Source organism: Phyllostomus hastatus, unplaced genomic scaffold (genome assembly GCF_019186645.2).
Source record: "Phyllostomus hastatus isolate PE091 unplaced genomic scaffold, TTU_PhHast_1.1 phas_scaffold_216, whole genome shotgun sequence".
Taxonomy (NCBI): Eukaryota; Metazoa; Chordata; class Mammalia; order Chiroptera; family Phyllostomidae; genus Phyllostomus; species Phyllostomus hastatus.
The window spans coordinates 7,331,639-7,355,472 of NW_025334018.1; the positions used below are offsets into that span (position 1 = coordinate 7,331,639).

Sequence of the window (23,834 nt, forward strand, 5' to 3'; positions counted from 1 at the left end):
CTGAACCCACAACCTTGGCGTATCGGGACAAATGCTCTAACCAACTGAGCTACGTGGCCAAGGCCTGGACTCTAACTTTTGAAGAAGAGTAAGGTTCTACGCATCTGCACTCTGGACACTACAAGTGCTTGGCATAATGTCATGATGAATTATACATTAAAAATGTCTGCCAATGGAGAGATTTCCTCCTACTTCCCATGTAGTCCTCACCTGGAGGCATCATCAAAGAGCTGGTCAACATGGGCCACCTCGGATTCCTTCTGTATTACCCACATCTCCAACTCCGCTAGCTGCTTCTTGCGTTGCTGTATAAAGTCCATCTTTTCCAGTTCTTCATCAATGAACTGCCGAAGTTCTTCCATGGAGATACCCAGCTCCTCAACCACTGCTTGTTGCAGCTCTGCAATCTCTTCAGACTCCACTGCAGCTGTTGCTGCATCCAAACCAAGGCACCCAGGGAGGGACGACATGCTACTGTCTTCCACATAAAACAAAAAATGAAAATTACCTTTGGAGTCATGATGGCCACAATAGGGAACCTCAGTCCCCTAATAAAACTCATTCTTTGATATTCAAGCATTGTTAAGTTTGATTCTATGTTCCCTCTCCCCATTCTCCAGTATATGATGATGAGCTTTTGTAGCTCTCATCTTATGTTACAGAATATAGACCTGAATAAGATTTAAAAGTTTGAGAGGCCATATATTATTCAATAGGGAGCTACTAGAAATGTTTTAAGAAAATGAAGAGAACCAATTTCCTGGGGAAGACACAGGCATGCGGGTTGGGCTTCCAGACAACCTCAGTAAAGCGAGTATTTCAATAAAGTGAACAATAACCTCTTTGCTGATAATCTTTGCCTTCAGTTTGTAAAAAAAAGTAATACCTATGAAGCGCAATTAAAGAAGGTATGCCTGTATTTCTGCGACCTGTTTTTTAATATTTACTAATACATCTTTGCACAATTGCCTAGTTTGAACAAATATCTCCATATGAAGAGTAGGAGCTGGTCTATAACCCACTGTCTTCTGTTTAATTATTCGTTCCCTTCACATTACTTTGCTTCCATGTGGAAATTTACTTTTTAAAAAGTCTGTAATACTTAAGCACAGAAAAACCTGCAGCAAAGAGGGTTCTCCAAAGTAGAGGGAAATAGAGCATCCTTGGGAATAAAATAGGGCTACCTTAAATCTACAACCCAATTATAGCTGTTTTTTTTTTTTAATCAAGCGGTTAAAGTAGAACGGAAAGGCAGAACGCCTTGCGACCCCAATGCCAGTTCCCACAGCACCCATTTTTCCTTTGCCCACACATCGCCCCACCCCCGTGCTACCCATTTTGGAGGTGCGTCCCACCCTCGCCGGCAAACCCTGCTGAACCCCGCCCCGCTCGCCTCTTGGGGAAAACTTCCTTCCCACCCTCGCCCGACCTCCTCCCACAAACAAAACATTTCAGAGAAGCCGCTGGCCTCCAATTACCCCTGTTAATTTCTCACACCTCCCTACTTCCAACTACAACAGTTCCTTTTCACCAACCAGACCCCAGACTCACGACTCAGAGGTCGGCCTCGATGGGAGACAACGAAAAGGGAAAGGGGGATAGGGGGAGGGGAAAAAGCGTGAGGGAGGGAAGGGGAAGCAAAAGAGACGCCCGGAAGCAAACCTTAGGTGCCGTTCCGGTCCCCACGACGGTAGCCTAACGGGGTCAAATCCAAAACCGCCGGGCGCCCCTCAGAGGCTAGGACAAACTTAGGCGAGTACGCATGCGTCAAAGTGAGTTTGCCAGGGCACACGTGAGAGGCTGTTGGTGGGGTAAAGTGGGCCTGGTCTGGAAATATTACAGAAGCTCCGCCTCTTCCTCCATCCCCAACTAGTGGCAGCAGTACCAAGCTTACTGCTTTAAGGACTCAGTTGGCAGTCTTAGGTTTAGACTTTTTCTTTTATTTGAGTTTGTTTAATTACAAAAGCCATACAAATTGTAACGAGTTGAGGAATAGCAAGACGTAAGAAGAATAGCATGATGTTCTTTGCTCCCCATCACTTACCACCCCTGCTCCTTTTAGGTAAAACAACCTAGTTTTAGGCTTGTACGTACAAGGTCATGCGTGTGGGTTTTTTGCGGGGAGGGGATTCAGGCATACCTTGAAGTCAATAAAAAGGATAAAATTTGTCTTTTTGACAGTTGCATAATACTTCATAATTTGACTAAACCTTATTTAGAAATTTAGATTATTTTCTGTTTTTAGCCACTATAAATAATGCAGTAAACATTAACATCGTTTTAAAGCAGCACTGTTATTTCTGTGGAAGAGATTCCCCAGAATGGAATCTGAGGTGAAAAAAAAGTACTTTTTTTTTCATTTTAATAGAATCTGCTTTTCAAAAAAAGTTGAAATAATTTTTACTCCCACTAGCAAATCTCTGGAAGTATTTCTTTTCCCACACCTTCGTTAGGACTGGATGTTAACTATAGGTTTAACTTGAAAGAATGTGATATGTGTCAAATAGTATCTGCATTAGGATACACTAGGTTATGTTGTGGCAACAACTCCAAAATCTTAAAACAAAACAAAAAAAGCAACACTGCATATTTCTTGTTGACACTGCATAATCATCTCTAGAAAGTTGGCAGTGGAACTCTGCTCATGATAGCTGCTGAGGAACCCAGGCTAATGAGTCATCGTGCTAGGAGGAAAGAAAGCTAGAGGGTCTCACATTGGCAATTAAAGTGACTCAGGACAGTCAGTTACATCCCATGAGTCATAAGGCCCTACCCAACCACAAGGGGGCCAGGAAAAAGAGGGCTCCATCTCTGGAAGCCGGGATAACCAGGCATATTTGATGAATCAGCACTATTCACTACCATAATATCTCATTATCACTTTAATTTGTCCAGCAAGCTTTACACTAACTGCATCTGACCTCATTTAAAAAGTGTAAACCACAACCTGCTGTGTAAGACTGGAAACAGACCAAGCAGCCATGATTACCAGAGTCCTTGAAATTCTCCCCTGCTGAGTACACTTTCACTATACTCATTTCACTTGCCCACCAGCTTCCTGGGAGCATTCTAAGTGCCTATTTTCAATTGTTGAGACATGGGAATTAAAATACAGAGAAGCGAAGGCTTTCTCTAGATATTGGGTTGGCCAAAAAGCCCATTTAGTTTTTTCATAAAATAAAAGACATACTTTTCATTTTCACAAATAACTTTATTTATTTGGACATTTTAAGTATGTTGGCTGCCTCTCACTATTGACTTCTAGTGGGTAGAGGCCAGGGGTGCTGCTAAATGTAGTTCTAAAATGCAATTCTGGCCCTGGCTGGTGTGGCTCAGTGGATTGAGTGCCGTTCTGTGAACCAAAGGAACGCAGGTTCGATTCCCAGTCATGTGCTGGGGTTGTAGGCCAGGTCCCCAGTAGGGGGCGCGCGCGCAAGAGGCAACCATACACTGATGTTTCCCTCTCTTTCTCCCTCTCTTCCTGTGTCTAAAAATAAATAAATAAAATCTTTAAAAAAATAAAATGCAGTTTTGATTATGTCACTCCCTTGCCTTAAAACCGTCTTTTCTTTATGTTTATAGAGCAAAGTTCAAACTTCACAGTTTTCAGGCTCTTCATAATTTGGCCCTAACTTACCTCTCTGGCTGTGTTTTCCATTCCTCTATTCGAGCTCCTGATTATGTGCTATTTCCCCAGCATATTTATATATTTTACTTTGCATCTGCATACCTTTGTTCATTTGTGATCTCTTTCCTGGAATGCCCTTTCCCTTTCTGTCTGGTGAAATTTTAATTCCCTAAGTTTTTATAGACTGGCAGTCAAACTTTAGCCTGTACCAGAATCACTTGGAGGGCTGGTTAAAACACAGGGCTGCCCCACACCACCCCTGGAGTAGATTTGGGTGGATCTGAGAATTTGCATGGCTAACATTTGCCCAGGTGATGTGCATCCTACTGGTACTGGGACCAGAGTTTAAGAGTCACTGTCCTAGACCTTCACTCTTCACTCATCCTCTTCAGAATTAACTTCTCTGTGTTTCCATGACCTTAGTTCATTTCCACTTGTGAGTTATCTGTGTATGTCACTCTCTCCTCTGCTGAGTTGTTATTAACTCAATGCTGAGGTCTTGTGTTAATCATTTTTGTTTCTCCAGACACCTGACTTACTGCCCTGTACATGTGGTGCTCTGTAATGTGTGCTGAGGAGAAAGCTTTGCTCTGCTCTGTGCTTCTATTAGTTGAATGTTCAGCTTTCTCATGTGTGTGGAGGTGGTTTATGTGTGGAAATGAGGAATGGAGCATGTTGGAGATAAACAGGAGCTATTTGGGGCATTATATTCCAGCCTGATTTCTTCATTGCCCTGAGGAGGCTGAAGAGACCAGACTGGCAGAAATCAGCAGTGGGACTCAGAAAGTGTCTTCTCAGATCTTGCTACTCCACATTCAAATTAGGGAGCTTGTTAGAGATTCTAAATCTCTCTCTGGCCCCGGTAAGTATGTACTGAATCAGAAGCTGAATTTTAATAAGACCTCCAGGCAATTTGTTTGCTCACTAAAATATCAGAAGCATTATAGGAAAGGTAGATTTGAGCTGTGTAATCCTTTCTAGAGTAGGGCCTCAATAGTTAAGGAGCCAAGCTGTGGCTTTGTTTTTGTGAAGGTCTGAAGACTAACTCTTGTCAGAGATTCAGGCCCTATTATAAATGACTCACATTATTAAACTTTAAAAATTATTGAGGTAGACAGTTTATTGCCAGTTGAATAATATAAAGTAATGAGCAATGGACACACCATTTGGAATACTCATGTTGGTGTGCTCAGCACATTCATTTTCATGATACGCTGTGATAAATTGAAAAATCACAACCCATGCTACTTAATATTGACTATGAGATATCATAGCACAGGGTCAAACCCTTGGAATGTCAAATGATCCTTCCCCTGCAGACAGACTTAAGGGGAATTAGATCATAATCTAAAGATTGCTGAGTGATCTCAGAATCAAAACAAAAGATAGGGATTAAAAATTCAAAGGGTTTCAGGCATCAGGAAAATAATGTAAAGGAGCAAAATGGGTTGGGTGAGAACTGTGGTGACCTGGGAAATACATCCTACAGGGAGCAGTTGCTACTTAGCTCCAGCTAATTTTTGTACTGTGTGATAGTTACCGTGTTGCCAGGTTCCTGAGCTTTGAATGTTAACACCTAATTCAAAAATGTGTAAATTCTGCAATACTCTTTCAATCAGCAACTCAAATTCCAGGAATTAAACTACGTAGCTTTGAAATTGCATACTTTGAATGCGCATACCTTAGAAATGATGTAAATGTTAACTTATCTTTTGCAACATTGTTTGAAACAGCAAAATATTTAGAAACAATGTCAATTTTTATCAGCAGGGGGAGGGTTAAACAAATTATGGCACACCCCAACAATGGAATACTCTTAAGCTGTGTTAAAAAAAAAAAAGGCTAAGGAAGCTCTTTGTGCATTTACATGGAGTAATATTCAAGACATATTATGAAGTGAGAAAAGCAGGTGCAGAACATTCATTTACATCCTGTTGTTTGTGTAAATGATGGCAGAAATATACATTTTTCTCACATATACTTAGAATATCACTGGAAGGAGATAAGAAATTAACACTGGTTGTCGCTGAAGAGGGAGAATGGAAGCATGGGGGACAGGGTTGGTGTAAGGACTTTCACAGCACACCCTTTGATACTTTTTGAATTCTGAAACAGGAAAATAGATAGTTTATTTATGCATACTACATTAAAAAGAAAATGTCTGTAAAGATACACATGTATGCAACAAACTACCTTAACAGCAGTTACCTCTAGAAGGACGGATTGGGGAACAAGGCAGGGTCTAGGAATTTTTTGCATTTTTATCATCATCATCATCATGTACTATACATATAGTTTCTTGTGACTGCCATAAGAAATTACTACAAAGTAGATGGCTATAAAGAACAGAAATGTATTCTCTCACAGTTCTGAAGGCTAGAAGTCCAAAATCAAGGTGTTGGCAGGGCTGCACTCCCTCCAAAGGCTCTGGGGGGTAGTCCTTTCTTGCCTTCCAGCTTCGGTGATTTCCAGGCAAGGGTTCTTGAGCTGTGGGTGGATGACTTCAGTCTCTGCCTCCATCTTCACAGGGTCTTTTCCTTTGCCTTCCCGTGTCTTTTCCTCTTCTGTCTTTTATAAAGACACTTGTCATAGGATTTAGGGCTCACTTGGATAATCCAGGATGAATTTATCTTGAGATTCTTAAATTTATTATATTTGCAAAAGCCCTTCCTTTTTTTTTTTTTTGGTATGTGAGCAAAGTTTATTTGTGATACGTTCTCATGCAAGAGAACAGTCCTAGTCAAGGTGGGTGAGAAGGGCATAGGCACTCAAAGACCCCTTTTCCAAGTAAGGTCACAGCCATAGGTTTTAGGGGTGAGGACATGGACCTCTTTTTTTGAGGGCTTCTTTTCAATCCACCAATGTTACTCTATAGAAGAGAAAATTTAGGCTGGCAGAGATTAAGGAATTTACCCAGGCAAATTAGTTCCCCTCTACCCTAGAGCTTTGCCCACTTGAGAAGGGCCACAGATTTTGTAAAACCTTGCGCACAAAAAGATCCTGTTAGGCTCTTATTCTAGTACAACTGGTTCCTGCTGGCCTTACATTTGTATGACTAAAGGAACCTCCTAGGACCCCTCTAGGAGGGCTTTTAGTTTTAGGTAACCATCATGAAAATTATATTATATTACATCACATCATAAATTTATGGCTAACTGTCCTATCTTAAGGACATAGATACTGGAGAATTGAAACCCATGACCTTTTTTAAAAAACTATATTCCCTATGCTGTACTTTATATCCTGTGAAAACTATATTCCCTATCCTGTACTTTATATCTTTGTAACTACCAATTGATACTTCTTCATCCCTTCACCTTTTTCACCCAGGCCCCTGGCCCCCCTCCATTCTGGTAATCATTAGTTTGTTCTGTATGAGTCTGTTTCTGTTTTGTTTGTTCATGTATTTTGTTCTCCAGATAACACATATAAGTGAAATCATATGGTATTTTTCTTTCTTCGTCTGACTTATTTCACTTAGCATAATACCCTTTAGGTCCATTCATGGTCTTGCAAATGGTAAAATTTCATTCTTTTTTATGGCTGAATGGTATTTCATTGTATATATGTACCACAGCTTTTTAAAAATATATTTTATTGATTTTGCTATTACAGTTGTCCTATTTCCCCCCCTTTCCTCCCCTCTGCCCTTCACACCCCCTCCCACCCACATTCCCCACCCCTTTAGTTCATGTCCATGGGTCGTACATATAAGTTCTTTGGCTCCTACATTTTCTATACTATTCTTACCCTCCCCCTGTCTATTTTCTACCTATCATCTATGCTACTTATTCTCTGTGCCTTTTCCCCCCTCTCCTCTTCCCACTCCCCTGTTGCTAACCCTCCATGTGATCCCTTTCTGTGGTTCTGTTCCTGTTCTAGTTGATTGCTTTGTTTGTTTTTATTTTTGTTTTAGGTGTGGCTGTTAGTAATTGTGAGTTTGCTGTCATTTTACTGTTCATATTTTTGTCTTCTTTTTCTTAGATAAATCTCTTTAACATTTCATATAATAAGGGCTTGGTGATAATGAACTCCTTTAACTTGACCTTATCTGGGAAACACTTTCCCTGCCCTTCCATTCTAAATGAAAGCTTTGCTGGATAGAGCAATCTTGGGTGTAGGTCCTTGCCTTTCATGACTGTGAATACTTCTTTCCAGCCCCTTCTTGCCTGTAAGGTCTCTTTTGAGAAATCAGCTGACAGTCTGATGGGAATTCCTTTGTAAGTAACTGTCTCCTTTTCTCTTGCTGTTTCCAGGATTGTCTCCTTCATTTTAATCTTGGCTAGTGTAATGATGATGTGCCTTGGTGTGTTCCTCCTTGGGTCCAACTTGTTTGGGACTCTCTGAGCTTCCTGGACTTTCTGGAAGTCTATTTCCTTTGCCAGACTGGGGAAGTTCACCTTTATTATTTGCTCAAATAACTTTTCCACTTGTTGCTCTTCCTCTTCTCCTTCTGGTACCCCTATAATTTGGATGTTGGAATGTTTAAAGATGTCCTGGAGGACATCTGATTTAAGTACTGGTTTTCCTCCCATCCTCACTGGTTCTCTGTACATTTTCCTTTATTTCACTTAGTGTAGCCTTCATTTTTCCATCTAATTTGTGACCAAATTCAACCAATTCTGGGAGCATCTTGATTACGAGTGTTTTGAACTGTGCATCTGTTAGGCTGGCTATCTCTTCATCACTTAGTTGTATTTTTTCTGGAGCTTTGATCTTTTCTTTCATTTGAGCCATTCTTTTTGTCTCCATGCACCTGTTACATAATGAGGGATGAGCCTTAGGTATATAACAGGGCGGGGCGATCCAGTTGCTGGGTTGTGACGCTGTATGTGGGGAAGGGGTCAGAGAGGGAACAATGGCACTTGCTCTGCTCTCTGCCAGATTTCAGTCACTTCCACTGCTTCCCCCAAGCAAATTGGGCCCTTCTGGTCCTGATTCCCATGTGGGTGGGTTTGTGTACATTCTAGGACCCTGTGGGTCTCTCCAATGAACTCTCCTGTGAGGCTGAGAGTGTCTCCTACTGCCTCAATGCCCATGGGTGTTTTCAATCAGTGGTTTGACGCTTTATTTCCCTGCACTGGGGCCCTGGGTTGTGCCCACCATCCCGCTCCCCAGTTGTTTCTCCTGGTTTATCTGCACTCAAATGTGAGACCGCCCAGTCTGCAATCTGCCACCTCACTGGGTCTGCCAGCCACTGCCTTGCCTCGAGTCCTCTCTGCCTGGCTGCCCATCTCTGCCCCTCTTACTGGTCTGGATGAGCATGTCTTTTTTAACTCCATGGTTGTTGGACTTCCTTACAGTTTGGTTTTCTGTTGGTTCTGGTTGCTTTTTGTTTTTAAATTGTTGTTGTCCTTCTTTTGGTTGTGCTGGGAGGCACAGTGTGTCTACCTATGCCTCCATCTTGGCCAAAAGTCTGTACCATCACTTTTTTTATGTACTTGTCTATTTATGGGTAACTTAGCTTGCTTCCATATCTTGGCTACTGCAAAAAATGCTGCAATGAACATAGGGGTGCATATCTCTTTTTGAATTAGTGTTTTGGGTTTCTTCAAATAAATATCCAGAAGTGGAATTGCTGGGTCATAAGATAGTTCCATTTTTAGCTTCTTTGAGGATCCTCCGTACTGTTTCCCATGGTAGCCGTGCCAATTTGCAATCTCACCAATAAGGCACAAGGGTTCCCTTTTTCCCCCATCATCAGCAAAACTTGTTGATTTATTGATGATAGCCATTCTGACAATTATGCTGTGATATCTTATTGTGCTTTTCATTTGCATTTCCCTGATGATTAGTGACATTGAGCATCTTTTCATATATCTATTGGGCATCTGTATGTCCTCTGAAGAAATGTCTATCAGATTCTCTGCCCATGTTTTAACTAGATTTTTGTGAGTGTCGAATTTTTAAAATAAATTTTGGATAATAATCTCTTATTGGATTTATCATTGACACCATAGCCATATTTTAATCATGAATTCAACCTGTGTTTGCCCCACTTTTGTAACCATTTTCTTGAATAGGAACAATGTAGACCAGTCAGAATTTCATCCTTTTTATTATGCTCAAGTCACCCTCATGTGTCTATTGTAGAATGCAAGAGTGAGAAAGCTGAGAATTAGGGAGGTGAAATAATATAAAATCTGGATGTCCATCCTTGGTATAAAAAGTTTTAAATCTTCTGTGAGGTGGAGTCTACCAGGCTTTTTCATAATTCAGCTCAAAGATGGTTCTGTGGTTGGGAGACTGGCCTCATAGGGATTCTTCACCAACTTAACACAGCGAAAAATCATCACTATTAGGAAAAGAAACAGAAGAACAACAAAGGCAATGGCAAAGCCTTTGTCTACATCAAAAGGGCTAGATAGGCTTGAATCATCCATGGGAATACACCTCTTGACCCTGTCCAGCTGTAGCTATTTCCGCAAGTATATCTTCAGTTTTGTCATATTCCTAGACAAGAGAGGATAAAACAGGGTTATTGGTTTGTGTGTGTGTGTATTTTCTTAATAACACTACATAGAAATCAAAGAAGTTTTGCAAAAACAATAAAATCAGGAACATTTATTGAAGAAGTGCTTATGAAACTAATAAAGTTAGTGTAGGTGAATTGCAATATATACATACACATAAAAGCATGAAATATTTGGAGACTTTTCCAAGGGAAAACATGAATAAATATGTATAATTCAGGAATCAGGAATCCCTTGCCCTGTAAGATCTGGGAAAATCTGTCCTGAACATCCCAATGTTAAGTCCAAATACTTCTCTAAGATTTTTTTCAAATTCTAAGAGTACTTATCATAACTAGTTTGTTGTAGAGTCTTAACTTACTATGTATGAGCACAAAATTGTTTTGTTTTTTTTTCCTAATTACTATAACTGTTCTCATTCCCAAGTCAATATACTTCAGGTACACCCCAGAAGTGATCAATTTCAGTTATTAAAACTTACCACCAAAATGATATTGATAACAACAATGTAAACCTTAGCTGGTATTGCTCAGTGGATTGAGGGCCTACAAACCAAAAAGATCACTGGTTCAATTCTTGGTCAGGGCACATACCTGGGTTGCAAGCTGGTCCCCAGCTGGAGGCATGTGAAAGGCAACAAATCAATGTTTCTCTCTCTTTCTCCCTCCCTTCCTCTCTCTCTAAAAATAAATAAATAAAATCTTTAAAAAGAAAAGAACAAAGTCAGAGGATTCCCATTTCCCAATTTCAAAACTCACTACAAAGCTACTAAGTTATTAAGAGAGTAGTACTGGCATAAGAATAGACATACAGATCAATGGAATAGAATTGATAATCCAGAAATAAACTCATGTATATTTTGTTAAGTGTTTCTTTTTAAATGATTATTCTTAGAGAAAGGGAAAGGGAGAGAGGAAAGAGAGGAGAGAGAGGAGAGAGAGGAAAGAGAGGAGAGAGAGGAGAGAGGAGAGAGGCGAGAGAGGGGAGAGAGGGAGAGAGAGAGAGAGAGAGAGAGAGAGAGAGAGAGAGAGAGAGAAGCAACAGTTGTTTAAGGGACTGGGCCTGCAACCCAGGCATGTGCCCTGACCAGGAATTGAACCAGTAACCTATCACTTTCCAGGATGATACCCAACCAACTGAGCTACACTGTCAGAGTTATTATCAACTGATTTTTGACAAGGGTGCCAACCGCCTCCAATGAGGAAAGAAAACAAATGGCACTGGTTCAATTGGATAGTTATATGCAAAAGAATAAAGTTGGTCCTTTACTTTACACAATATATTAAAAAAACTAACTCAAAGTAGATCAACAAGTTAAATGTAAGAGCAAGAACTGTAAAACTTCTAGAAGAAAACAAATGAGTAAATCTTCATAACCTTGGATCTTGCAGAGAATTTTTAGATATAATAAAAGAATAAGCAACAAAAGAAAAAAAAAAGGTAAATTGGACTTCACCACAATTTAAATCTTTTGTTTTAAACGGCACCATCAAAAAAGTGAAAAGATGGACTTCCAGTCAAGATGGCAGCACAGGCAGACATGGTTCGCTTCCTTCCACAACCACATTAAAATTACAACTAAAACATAGAACAATCATCATAGAATGGGAAGAAATAGAGTTGAATGGAAGTCTGACAACGACAGAATTAAAGAAACCACATTCATCGAGACTGGTGGGGGGTGTCAGAGAGGCAGAATGGGCTAGTCTCACACCACATGCGGTATATAAAAATTTGGGAGGGATATCTTGGGAGCGAGGAATCCCAGCTCCACAGCAGGCTCCTCAGCCCAGGGTTCCAGTGCCAGGAAGATAAGGCTCCACATATTCTGGCTGCAAAAACTAGCAGGGATTGAGTCTCTGGAAAAAACTGATGGACCCTCAAGCAGTTTCTCTTAGAAAACCCACACATGGACTCATGTACTCAGACTTGCTCTGTCTGAGCTCTAGCACCTAGGAGGTTGAAAGAAACCAGTGGTACATAGGGAGGAACCAAAGTTTCTAGCAACAAGGTGAGCAGAGGCCATTGTTCTTTTTCTGAACCCTCCTGCCACAGAGCTGGCAAGCTGGTGCTATATCTGAGACTCCATCACCTTAACACTGCCCCCCACTAGCACTGGAGATCCCTGGGACTCTGCCTCATGTTTCACAACTTCCCGAATCCTCTCAAACAAGCAAAAGCAGGCCTCAGTGAGCCCTAGGCCCAGCAGTAGCAGCAGCCAGCCTAGATTCACAGCTTAGCTTCACCTGGGAATCTCCAAGCCCAGTAAAAGTAGCAGTCATCTCAGATTGCTATACAGCTCATGCAGGGTGGCCCAGGTCAAAACACAGGTGGGGCTTAACATTGCCTTGCACTACCCAGGAAACCTTAAAGCCTGAGTACCCAGTGAGCAGCTATAGACCACATCAGAATACCACTACCTTGCCCCTGAACAGCTGATCCTTCATGGAGGGTACAGTGTGGTGGTCAGTGGTCACAGCCAGTCCTTACAGTTGACTGGCCTGGGTAAATCTCTCTCATTCACTTGCCAACAACAATCAAGGCTCAACTACAAGCAGAAGGTATACTCAACCAATACAAAGGGTGCACCTCGAGTGCCCAGCTTGGGTGATAAGGGAAGTTGTACCACTGGGACTCTACAGGACACCAACTACATTAGGTCACACTACCAAGATACCAAGTCAAAGAAGCTCTATCTAATACATAGAAACAAACATAGGGAGGCTGCCAAAATGAAGAGAAAGAAAATATGGCCCAATGAAAGAGCAAATCAAAACTCCAGAAAAAGAGCCAAAGGAAGTGGAGATAAACAATCTGTCAGATGCAGAGGTCAAAACACTGGTGATAAGGTTTCTCAAAGAACTTAGTGAGGACCTCAACTGCATTAAAAAGATCCAGTCAGAAACAAAGGATACACTAACTGAAATTAAAAAAAAAAATTTACAGGGAAACAACAGTAGAGTGAATAAAGCTGAGAATCAAATCAATGATTTGGAACATAAGGAAGCAAACAACAACAAACAAACAAACAAACAAACAAGAAAAAATACTCCAAAAAATGAGGAGAGTATAAGCAGCCTCTGGGATAACTTTAAGTGGTCCAACATTTACATCACAAGTGTGCCAGGAGGAGAAGAGAAAGAGCAAAAAATTGGAAATCTATTTGAAAGAATAATGAAAGAAAACTTCCCTAATTTGGTGAAGGAAATAGACATGCAAGTCCAAACAAGGTGGACAGAGTCCCAAACAAGTTGGATGCAAAGAGGCCCACTCCAAGACACATCATAATTAAAATAACAAAGATTAAAGATAAAGAGAGAATCTTAAAAGCAGCAAGAAAAAAGCAGTTAGTTACCTACACAGGCATCCTCATAAGAGTGTCAGCTGATTTCTCAAAAGAAACTTTGCAGGCTAGAATGGACTGGCAAGAACTATTTAAAGCCATGAAAAGCAGGGAACTACGATTGCTCTACCTACCAAATATATCATTTGGAATTGACAGGCAGATAGAGCATCCCAGATGAGAAAAAACTAAAGGAGTTCATCATTACCAAACCATTAGTATATGAAATGTTAAAGGGACTTTTTAAGAAAAAGAAGATCAAAACTACAAACAATAAAATGGCAATAAATACATATCTATCAATAATTGAATCTAAAAATCAAACTAAGCAAACAAGAAGAACAGAGACAGAATCATGGATACAGAGAGTGTTTTGGTGGTTGACAGATGGGAGTGGGGAGTGGGGGAATGGGTGAAAAGGTGAAAGGATTAAGAAATACAAATAGATAGTTACAGAATAGCCATGGGTATGTAAAGTACAGTATAGGAAATGGAATAACCAAAGAACTTATACACATGACCCATGGACATGAACAATGGTGTGGGGATTGCTTGAGGGAGTGGGGGTGCTGGGTGGAGGGAGTTAAAGGGGGAAAACTCAGGACAAATGTAATAGTATAATCAATAAAATGTTAAAATAAAAAATGAAATTGGAAAAAAGTGAAAAGACAACTCACAGAATGGGAGAAAAAATTTGCAAATCATGTAACTGACAAGGTACTTGTATTTAGAATAGATAAAGAATTTTTACAACTAATAATAATAAGACAACCCAATTAAAAATTGAGCAGAGGATCAGAATAGACATTTCTCTAAGACAAGATATACACATACAGATGACCAATCAGCACATGAAAAGATGCCCAACATCATTAGTCATAAGAAGTTACTAATCAACAGGCATAAAGCTTCAGTAATGCAAGATGAAGATACTCTGGAGATCTGCTGTATGACATTGTACCTACAGTCAATGATAATATATTGTACACTCAAAAATTTAAGAGGGTAGATCCCATGTTAAATGTTCTTATCATAATAAAATAAATTAAAAAAAAAGAAAGGAAGAAAAGAGGTTGGCTGAAGAGGTCTAAGGCCACAAAGAAAAAGGCAGACTTGCAATAGAATTGATTGAAGAAAATTTTTCTTTCCTGAGGTCCAGATGTGGACCTCACAGATAGGGACCAGCCAGAGTGGAGGGCACATAACAAAGGATGTAGGCCAAGAGGGCTTCCTGCTAGGAAGAACTTACCTTAACAGAATGTGGCTGGACATGAACTTGGATTCAGCATTATGAAGACCTGCCAGAGGAGAAACACTGACTCTGAGGTATCTGAAATTAGACAACCCTAGTGAGGGAATTGCTGAGGAAACCATAAGAAGCACATCATGAGCCCTTGCTAGTGTGGCTCAGTTGGTTGGAGTGTCAGCCCTGTAAAACAAAAGATCATGCGTTCGATTCCCAGTCAGGGCACATGCCTAGATTGCAGGTTTGGTCCTGGTTAAAACATGTGCGAGAGACAACTGATTGGTGATTCTCTCCCTCTCTCTCTCTCCCTTTCCCTGTCTCTAAAACCAATAAGCATGTCCTCTAGTGAGGATTAAAACAAACAAACAAACAAACAAACAAACAAAGCACATTCTGAGAGAAAGAGCCCTAGATATCATTCAAACCTAGAGAGAGAAAATGCCAAGAGATTTGTTTTGAAAAATGGTTTAACGGGCCATTTGTGCCTTAACCTTTCTACAGTGTTCTTTGAGAGCAGGGTCATGTGTATTATTATGTTCCACATTTTAATGGCTCCTCACTCCCTATATCTGTTACTATCTTTTTGGGTCTACTTCCAAACTATCTCTCACATCAATTTCCGTTTCTTTATGCCTTTGGCCAGCACTGTGCCTGCTAGGCTATCAAATGCTAGACTCTGCAAACACTCTCTGATTTCCTGAAAACACTCTTATTCCCTCCAAACCACAAAGCGATCTTTCATAAACATGAATTGATCAGTCCTGCTAACCTAAAAATGAAAGACAAAAGTGAAAGGCAACAAGTGTTTGAGATCCAATAGAGTAGCTATTAGGGAAGCACTGATTCAGGCAGAAGCCCAAATATTGTTCCCATTGTGGGTGAAGGCAAGGGGTTTTTATGAGAAAAGAAAGGGGAATGATTACATAAACAAGAAGGAAGGAATTTCTGTCGGTGCAAATAAATCAAGTTATTCCTTAGCTATACGTGGTGGTGCTGATTCTAAAGAATGTTTTAAATTTTTAGTCTAGTAGTCAGAATGTTTGCTTTTATTAGCTTTGCAAGCAGTTGTTTGGAATACAATGCTGCATTAGGTTCACTCCAAAGGTTGTTTTGAACAGTTGACACATTTCAAAGGTTTGAGAAGTGTTTCTCATGCCTCTGGAATGGCAACTCCAACTCCATTTTGAAGTGACTTTGTTTATATTATTTTTCACAGTCCTCTGATTAAAATCTTTTAACAGCTTTCCACTGTCTTTAAACTTTCTTTTCAAAACAATATTTTATTTATTTTTAGAGAGGGGGGAGGGGGAAAAGAGGGAGAGAAATGATATGCAAGAGAATGGGTTGGTTGCCTTTCATACACCTCCAGCTGGGGACCTGGCCTGCAACCCAGGCATGTCCTCTGACAAGAAATCAAACCAGCAACCTTTCAGTCCACAGGATGGTGCTCAATCCACTGAGCCACACCATCCAGGGCTGTCTTCAAACTTCTTAATGGGGTTTTAAGGCTCTCCATGATTTGGTCTATTTTGTATTGCTACTCTTTCCTTTGTACTTTTTGACCCAGCAATGTTGGATTTTCACAGTTCCATGAGTTTTGAATGATCCTCCTTTGCCTCCAAACCTTTTCTATTAACATTCTCTTTGCATTATTCCCCTCATTCTACATTAAACTTTTAGGCCTTAGTTTAAATGTTAATTTTCCCAGGGAGATATTCTAGTAACATTCACTATAGTTTATTATAACTATTTTAGTGTCTGCTTCTTGGATAAAATAGTAATCCTACACAAGAGTAGGGACCATATCTAATTTGTTTTTTTTATCCTAAATAACAGATGTTTCATAAATATCTGTTCAATGAATGAATGTGCTGTAGCACTACACTTTGCTGAAGTGGGCATGTAAAAATGTTTGTTGAATGAATAAATGACTTTGACAACATGACATTAAATTAAGATAGGATAAAATCATTTGCTGATTTAAAAGAAAATAGTGTCAGAAGATTAGTAAATAAAATCCAGTTATTAGTGGATTGAATAGCAAAGAGAAGAGAGCAAATGGAGACACTAAGATTTTAAATCATTTATGAGGAGCTTAGCTAAGAAAGAAAGAAGTAGAATAGCAGCTAAATGTTTATTACAAAATCAAGTGAGGGATTCCTTTTCAAAGGTAGAATAGAAATGTGTCAGTTAGGATGCATTTGGGTACATGTGAAAGAAAAGTCCATTTAAGTGAGATTAAAATAATACATGGAGTCTATTGACTTATGAGGCTGAAGTCCAGGAGTAAAGCTAACTATAGGTATGGTTGGATCTAGAGATTCAAGGTGTTTTCAGGGTTCTGCTTTTATATGTTCATGATTGTTCTCAACCCCACCTGTCTTCTATGTTGATTTTATACCCAGACTGTGGTAGCAAGAATGGCTCCAGCAAATCCAGACCTCACATATACCCTCTTTATGTTATCTCCTGCTCTCCAATTCCAGAGGAAGAAAGAACACTTTTATATCAGTCAAGATTCTTGTTTGCAAGCAACAGAAATAGAGTCTCTCTTACTTAAGCAGAAAAGGTATTTATTATAATGAGATCAGGTAGCTTCCAGAATCAAGTAGAAGGAGGCCTGGTCTTATAAAATAGGGAGAAGGCAAGAGAGGCCAGGCATTGGGAGGCACAGACAAGGGCAGCATAGGAAAAGTCTGGTTAGGGCACTGCTGGCACTGGACACTACCACCACTGGACACTGCTGTTGCTGAGCACGGCTGACACTGTCATGGATACTGCTGCCTCTGCCATGCCCAAATTATAAATGTGTCATGTTTGTGTCACTCAGTATTCCAGTTTCTGGCTGGAACATCTGACCAGTCAAGGCTGAGTCACACATCAGCACCTTAGCCATCATGGGATAAAAGAGGGTATATTTGGTTTCTCTAGACATCTGTAATGGGAATGAGGTTCTGTTTCTTAGAGACTCACATAAAGGAAGATTTACCTCAAATAGGAAGGTGTTCTGCATGTTGGGAAGACAAAAAATGACAGCTATTTTTTGGCTGCAATATGCTGTTTATAAGAAACTTACCTAAGCTCTAAAGGCATGGAAAGATTGAAAGGAAAAAGATATACATGTATACAAACAACTATAGTAACCAACCAAACAAACAAACAAACCCTGAGGTGCTATATTAATATCAGACAAAATAGTCTTTAAGACAGGAAGTATTATATTATTTTTTATCCTCACCCTAGGATATATTTTCATTGCTTTTAGAGAGAGAGGAAGGGAGAGAGAGATATCAATGCAAGTGAGAAGCACTGGAGTAAGGACTTCCAGTCAAGATAGTGGCATAGGTAAACACAGCTCACCTTCTCACACAACCACATCAGTATTACAAGTAAAACATAGAACAATTATCACTCAGAACAGGCAGAAATAGAGTTGATTGGAAGTCTGACAACTACGGAATTGAAGAAACCACATCAATCCAAACTGGTAGAAGGGGCAGAGACGCAGAACGAGCTCATCCCACATCCATGTGTGGTGGATAAAAATTAGGAAAGGATATCATGGGAGTGAGGAGTCCCAGCCCCACACCAGTCTCCCCAGCCCAGGGTACCAGTGCCAGGAAGATAAGTCCCCATAACTTCTGGCTGCAAAACCCAGCAAGGATTTACTCAGTGGAAGAAACTTCTGGATCCCAAGCAGTTCCTCTTAAAGAACATACACATGGACTCAACTAGTCAGACTTACTCCTTCTGAGCCCCAGCACCAGGGTAACAGCTTGAAAGGCACCAGTGGCTTACAGGGAGGAACTGCAGTGGCTGGCATCAAGGTGAGAGCTGGGGGACGGCTTTCTCCCAGACAGAAAGGTGGGCAGAGCCACAACCAACAGATGGGTGGCATCTCTGAGAGTCCATCAACCTGGCTAACACTCTTTGCCCCACCCTTGAGATTCTCTGGGACTCCATCCCACCCAACTTATAGTTGTTAGGAGTAGCTTTTCCTTATGAATGGCTGGTCTTAGCTCAAGCTTCACAGCTTCCTAAATCCCTGCAAATAAGTAACAGCTGGCCTCAGTGAGCCCCCAGCCTCTGTACATCTTGCTAAGTGGCCCCAGGCCTGGCACTAGCAGCAGCCAGCCTAGACTCACAGCTTGGCTTCACCTGGGAATCACCAAGCCCAGCACAAGTAGCAGCCATCTCAGATTGCTCTATAGCTCTGTAAGGGTGGTCCTGGGCAAAACACAGGTGGGGGCTGACCTTGGCCTGCAATACCCAAGAAACCCCATAGCCTGAACCCCAGTGGACAGTAACCAGGCATTGTCGGAGCACCACTACCCTCCCCTGCACAACTGATCCTCCATGGAAGGTGGAGGTTGGTGTTCAGTGGTCACAGCCAATCCTAACAACTGACTGGCCTGGGTAAATCCCTCCCATTGACCTGCCAACAGCAAAGAAGGCTCAACTACAAGTAGAGGGTGTACAAAAGGCAGACCTTGAGTACCCCACTTTTCCCTGGGGAAATTAACATTTAAACTAAGGCCAGCTTGGGTAATAGGGGAGGCTGTGCCACTGGACCCTACAGGACACCAACTACATTAGGTCACACTACCAAGATACCAAGTCAAAGAAGCTCTACCTAATATATAGAAACAAACCTAGGGAGGCTGCCAAAATGAAGAGACAAAGAAACATGGCCCAGATGAAAGAACAAATCAAAACTCTAGAAAAACAGCTAAACAAAATGGAGATAAGCAATCTAATTAGATACAGAGTTCAAACAACTGGTTATAAGGATGCTCAAAGAACTTAGTGAGGATCTCAACAGCATAAAAAAGATCCAGTCAGAAACAAAGGATACACTAACTGAAATAAAAAAAAAATTACAGGGAAACAACAGTAGAGTGAATAAAGCTGAGAATCAAATCAATGATTTGGAACATAAGGGAGAAAACAACAACAACAACAAACAAACAAGAAAAAATACTCCAAAAAATGAGGAGAGTATAAGCAGCCTCTGGGACAACTTTAAGTGGTCCAACATTTACATCATAGGTGTGCCAGAAGGAGAAGAGAAAGAGCAATAAATTTGAAATCTATTTGAAAAAATAATGGAAGAAAACTTCCCTAGTTTGGTGAGGATAATAGACATACAAGTCCAGGAAGCACAGAGTACAAACAAGTTGGATGCAAAGAGGCCCACTCCAAGACACATCATAATTAAAATACCAAAGATTAAAGATAAAGAGAGAATCTTAAAAGCAACAAGAGAAAAGCAGAGAGTTACCTACAAAGGAGTTCCCATAAGACTGTCAGCTGATTTATCAAAAGAAACTTTGCAGGCTAGAAGGGGCTGAAAAGAAGTATGCAAAGTCATGAAAAGCAAGGACCTACAATCTAGATCACTGTATCCAACAAAGCTAGAATGGAAGGGCAGATAAAGTGCTTCACAGACAAAGCAATGCTAATGGAGTTCTCCATCACCAAGTCATTATTACGTGAAATGTTAAAGGGACTTATTTAAGAAAAAGAAGATCAAAACTAGGAACATTAAAATGGCAATAAATTCACAACTATTAACAAATGAATCTAAAACACAAAGAAAACAAGCAGAACAGCAACAAAATCATAGACAGGTAGATCATTTGAAGGGTTATCAGTTGGGAAGGGGAAGGGAGAGAATGGGGGAAAAGTTTCAAGGATTAAGAAGTGCTAATTGGTAGGTACATAATAGACAGGGGGTGTTAAGAACAATATGGGACACAGAGTAGCCAAAGAATTGATATGCATAACCCATGGACATGAACTAAGGGGGGATTGCTGGAGGGAATGGGAAGTACTGGGTGGAGGTGGTAAAGGGGAGAGAATTGGGGCAACTGTAATAGCATAATCAATTAAATATATTCAAAAATAATCATTTTTCACAAAAATGGTAAACTTGACTTTATAGTTAAGAACTTCTGAATACCATAGACACTATAAAATAAGTCAAAATATAAATAATAAACTTAGAGGAGATATTTGCTATACATTTGAAAAATTTATTGATTTTAGGGAAAAAGAGGAAGATGGGGGGAGAGAGAGAGAGAAACATGGATTTGTTGTTTCACTTATTTATGCTTTTATTGGTTGCCTCTTGTATGTGCCCTGAACCAAGAACAAACCTACAGCCTTAGTGTATTGGGATGACTCTCTAACCAACTGGGCTACCTGGCCAGGGCTGCCATACTATTTTTTTTTAAGATTTTATCTGTTTACTTTCAGAGGAAGGGGGTGGGAGCAAGAAAGAATGGTAGAGAAACATCAATGTGAGAGAGAAATATCAATTTGTTGTCTCTCATAGGTGCCCTGACCAAGTCCACAACCTAGGCACATGTTCTGACTGGGAATCAGACCAGTGACCTTCTGCAGTGGGACAACGCCCAGCCACTGAGTCACACTGGTTAGGTCTGTCATACATTTTTAGTATCCAAAATTATATTAAAATAAATTCACCCCACTTAATTTAAAAAAGACAAACAATTCGATAGGAAAATTAGCGAAAGACATGAACTGGCATTTCATACACACAAAAAGAAATGAATAGTATATAAATATTGGGTTGACCAAAAATCCATTTAGGTTTTTTTCTGTATAATAAAAGACACATTTTTTTCACTTTCAACAATAACTTTATTGACTTGAATATTTTGAGTATGTTGGCTACCTCCTGCCTTGTAGAATTTTGATTGTTCTCAATTAATGTCTTGATTTGATTGCTATCAATTTCGACTGGTCTACCCAACAGTGGAGCACCATCCAATGAGAAATCTTCAGCATGAGACAACGCAAACCACTTTTGACATGTTTGATCAGTCACGGCACCTCCTCCATACACTGCACAAATCTATTTTTTGCATTTCAGTTGCATTTTTACTTTTCTTGAAATAATAAAGCATGATATGCAGAAAATATTGCATATTTTCTTCCATCTTCAATATTAAAATGGCTGCACAAAAATTCACCAATTTTTAAAAATTATTTATTTATTTTTAGAAAGAGGGGAAGGGAAGGAGAGAGGGAGAAAAACATCAATGTGTGGTCGCCTCTTTTGTGCTCCCTACTGGGGACCTGGCACACAACCCAGGCATGTGTCCTGACTGGGAATTGAACTGGTGACCCTTTGGTTTGCAGGCCGGCCCTCAATCCACAGAGCCACATCAGCCAGGGCAAAAGTTCACTAATTTTGGTAGGGTTTTTTTTTGTGTGTGTGTGCATACTGATATGGCAGCTGTCACAATTCAACCTAATAAAATTGTTTCAAATGAAGTTAAATACAACTAAAAGTTTACATCAAACTAAAAGTTTTTGCACAGTGAAGGAAACTATCAACAAAGCAAAAACGCCTACTGAATGGAAGAAGATATTTGCAAATAATATATCCAGTAAAGCATTAATATTCAAAATATATAAAGAACTCATACAAGCTAGCACCAGAAAACCGAACAATACAATTTAAAAATGGGCAGGAGACCTGACTAGGCATTTCTCCCAAGAGGACATACAAATGGCCAGCAGACCTATGAAGAAGTTCTCAATGTCACTAATCATCAAGGGAATCAAAATTAAAATCACAATGAGGTATCTCACATCTGTCACATCTGTCATATTGGCTGTCATCAATAAGTCAACAAATAACAAATAAAGTATTGAGGAGAATGTGCAGAAAAGGGAACTCTCATATGCTGCTGGTGGGATTGTAAATTGATGCAGCCACTGGGGAACACAGGATGGAGATTCCTCAAATAGAGGAATAGAATTAGAGCTGCCATACGATCCAGCAATTCCACTTCTGGGTATTTATCCAAGGAAATCCAAAACACGAAAGCAAAAAGATATGTGCACCTCTGTGTTCATTGCACTGTAATTAGTAATAGCTAAGATATGGAAGCAGCCTAGATGTCCATTAATAGATAGATAAAGTTGTGTTATATATGTACATATAATATATAATAGAATATTATTCAGCAATAAAAAAATGAAATCTTGCTATTTGTGACAACATGAATGGACCTAGAGGGCATTATGCTTAGTGAAATAAGTTAGACAGAGAAAGAAAATACCATATGATTTCACCTATGTGTGGAATCTAAAAAAACAAAATAGATGAATTTAAGCAATAAAACAGAAAAAGACTCATAGAGAATAAGCCAATGGTTGCCAAAGGGGAGGGGGTGGGAGAATGGAAAAGAAAAAAAAAGTAGGACACATAATTAAATTTGTAAAATTTTTAAAAATGCGTATGGTATCCTAGATCATATACAAAAGTAGAGACATATTTTCAGCTTTGCTTCCAAAAACCTTCTTGATGTATTTTATGGGGCTTTTGGCCACAGCAATGTATTAGCCAATCTTCATCGGAATGACCCACTGTAACTCCCTGAAAACTGATATAATGGTGCTTATCATCATACAATTATGTTGTATTACAATGCCAATTTCCCCTAATTCATTAGTTTATAATCATCTACCTCCCAAATGAGTTTTCAGGGCTGTGCAGAACCTCTACATGTGAAGAATAGGTCATGTATCACTTCTGTGGAATGACCTGAAGAATTCTGGGAGAGTACCTAGATATTTTTTTGTAGAACAACAACAAAACCTATAGTTGTTGCAGTAAGTTGGACTCTAGGCTTTCCACTTCTATGCTTAAGCTGCATTTATTTTTTCTCACATGTGTGTGTCTTAATTCATTTTCTCCATGCCAGGTCCCTGCTAAGCTCCCTGCAGCTTTTCCCATCAGACTAATATTCAGACTTCCAGGATATTCTACCTCATAATGGGTAGGGAGATAAGCAGGTCTTATCTGTATAAATAGATTTGTTATTTTATTTTATTTTTTATTTATTGTTTTGAGAGAGAGAGAGAGTTGTTGTTCCACTTATTTATGCATTTTTTGGTTGATTCTCAGGGGATCAAACCTGCAGCCTTGGCATATCAGGAGGATGCTCTATCTAACTGAGCTACCTGGCCAGGGCTCTAAATTAAGTTATTTTAAAACAAAGGTACTTGGAAAGCAAACCAGTACTGATAGCCATCAATTTTCCTGAGATAAGAGGAGTCCTTTCATTTCCTTGAAAAAGGAAATGTTTTTTTTTAAAGATTATATTT

The 23,834-nt window shown here is 39.9% G+C and overlaps 2 protein-coding genes across 10 annotated transcripts in view; both read right to left on the bottom strand.

Annotated features, from left to right (window-relative positions):
* Window positions 1-1,738, bottom strand: part of SETDB1 (SET domain bifurcated histone lysine methyltransferase 1) — a 29,712-nt gene extending 27,974 nt beyond the window's left edge. Inside the window, exons 1-2 of one of the 7 annotated variants that reach the window (XM_045816401.1) lie at window positions 1,663-1,738; window positions 211-478 (exon numbers count right to left, since the gene is read on the bottom strand). In XM_045816401.1, the coding sequence (XP_045672357.1) occupies window positions 211-470 (260 nt within the window). In that variant the 5' untranslated portion in view covers window positions 471-478; window positions 1,663-1,738. Of the gene's footprint in view, window positions 1-210; window positions 479-1,478; window positions 1,639-1,662 lie in introns of those variants that run through there. The other 6 variants (XM_045816403.1, XM_045816400.1, XM_045816402.1 and 3 more) reach the window with 6 other exon arrangements.
* A 7,955-nt stretch (window positions 1,739-9,693) lies between these two features.
* CTXND2 (cortexin domain containing 2) overlaps window positions 9,694-23,834 on the bottom strand; it is a 29,733-nt gene continuing 15,592 nt past the window's right edge. For 2 of the 3 annotated variants that reach the window (XM_045817211.1, XM_045817209.1), the window contains exon 2: window positions 9,694-10,081. In XM_045817211.1, the coding sequence (XP_045673167.1) occupies window positions 9,844-10,011 (168 nt within the window). In that variant the 5' untranslated portion in view covers window positions 10,012-10,081 and the 3' untranslated portion in view covers window positions 9,694-9,843. Of the gene's footprint in view, window positions 10,082-10,694; window positions 10,757-23,834 lie in introns of those variants that run through there. The other variant, XM_045817212.1, reaches the window with a different exon arrangement.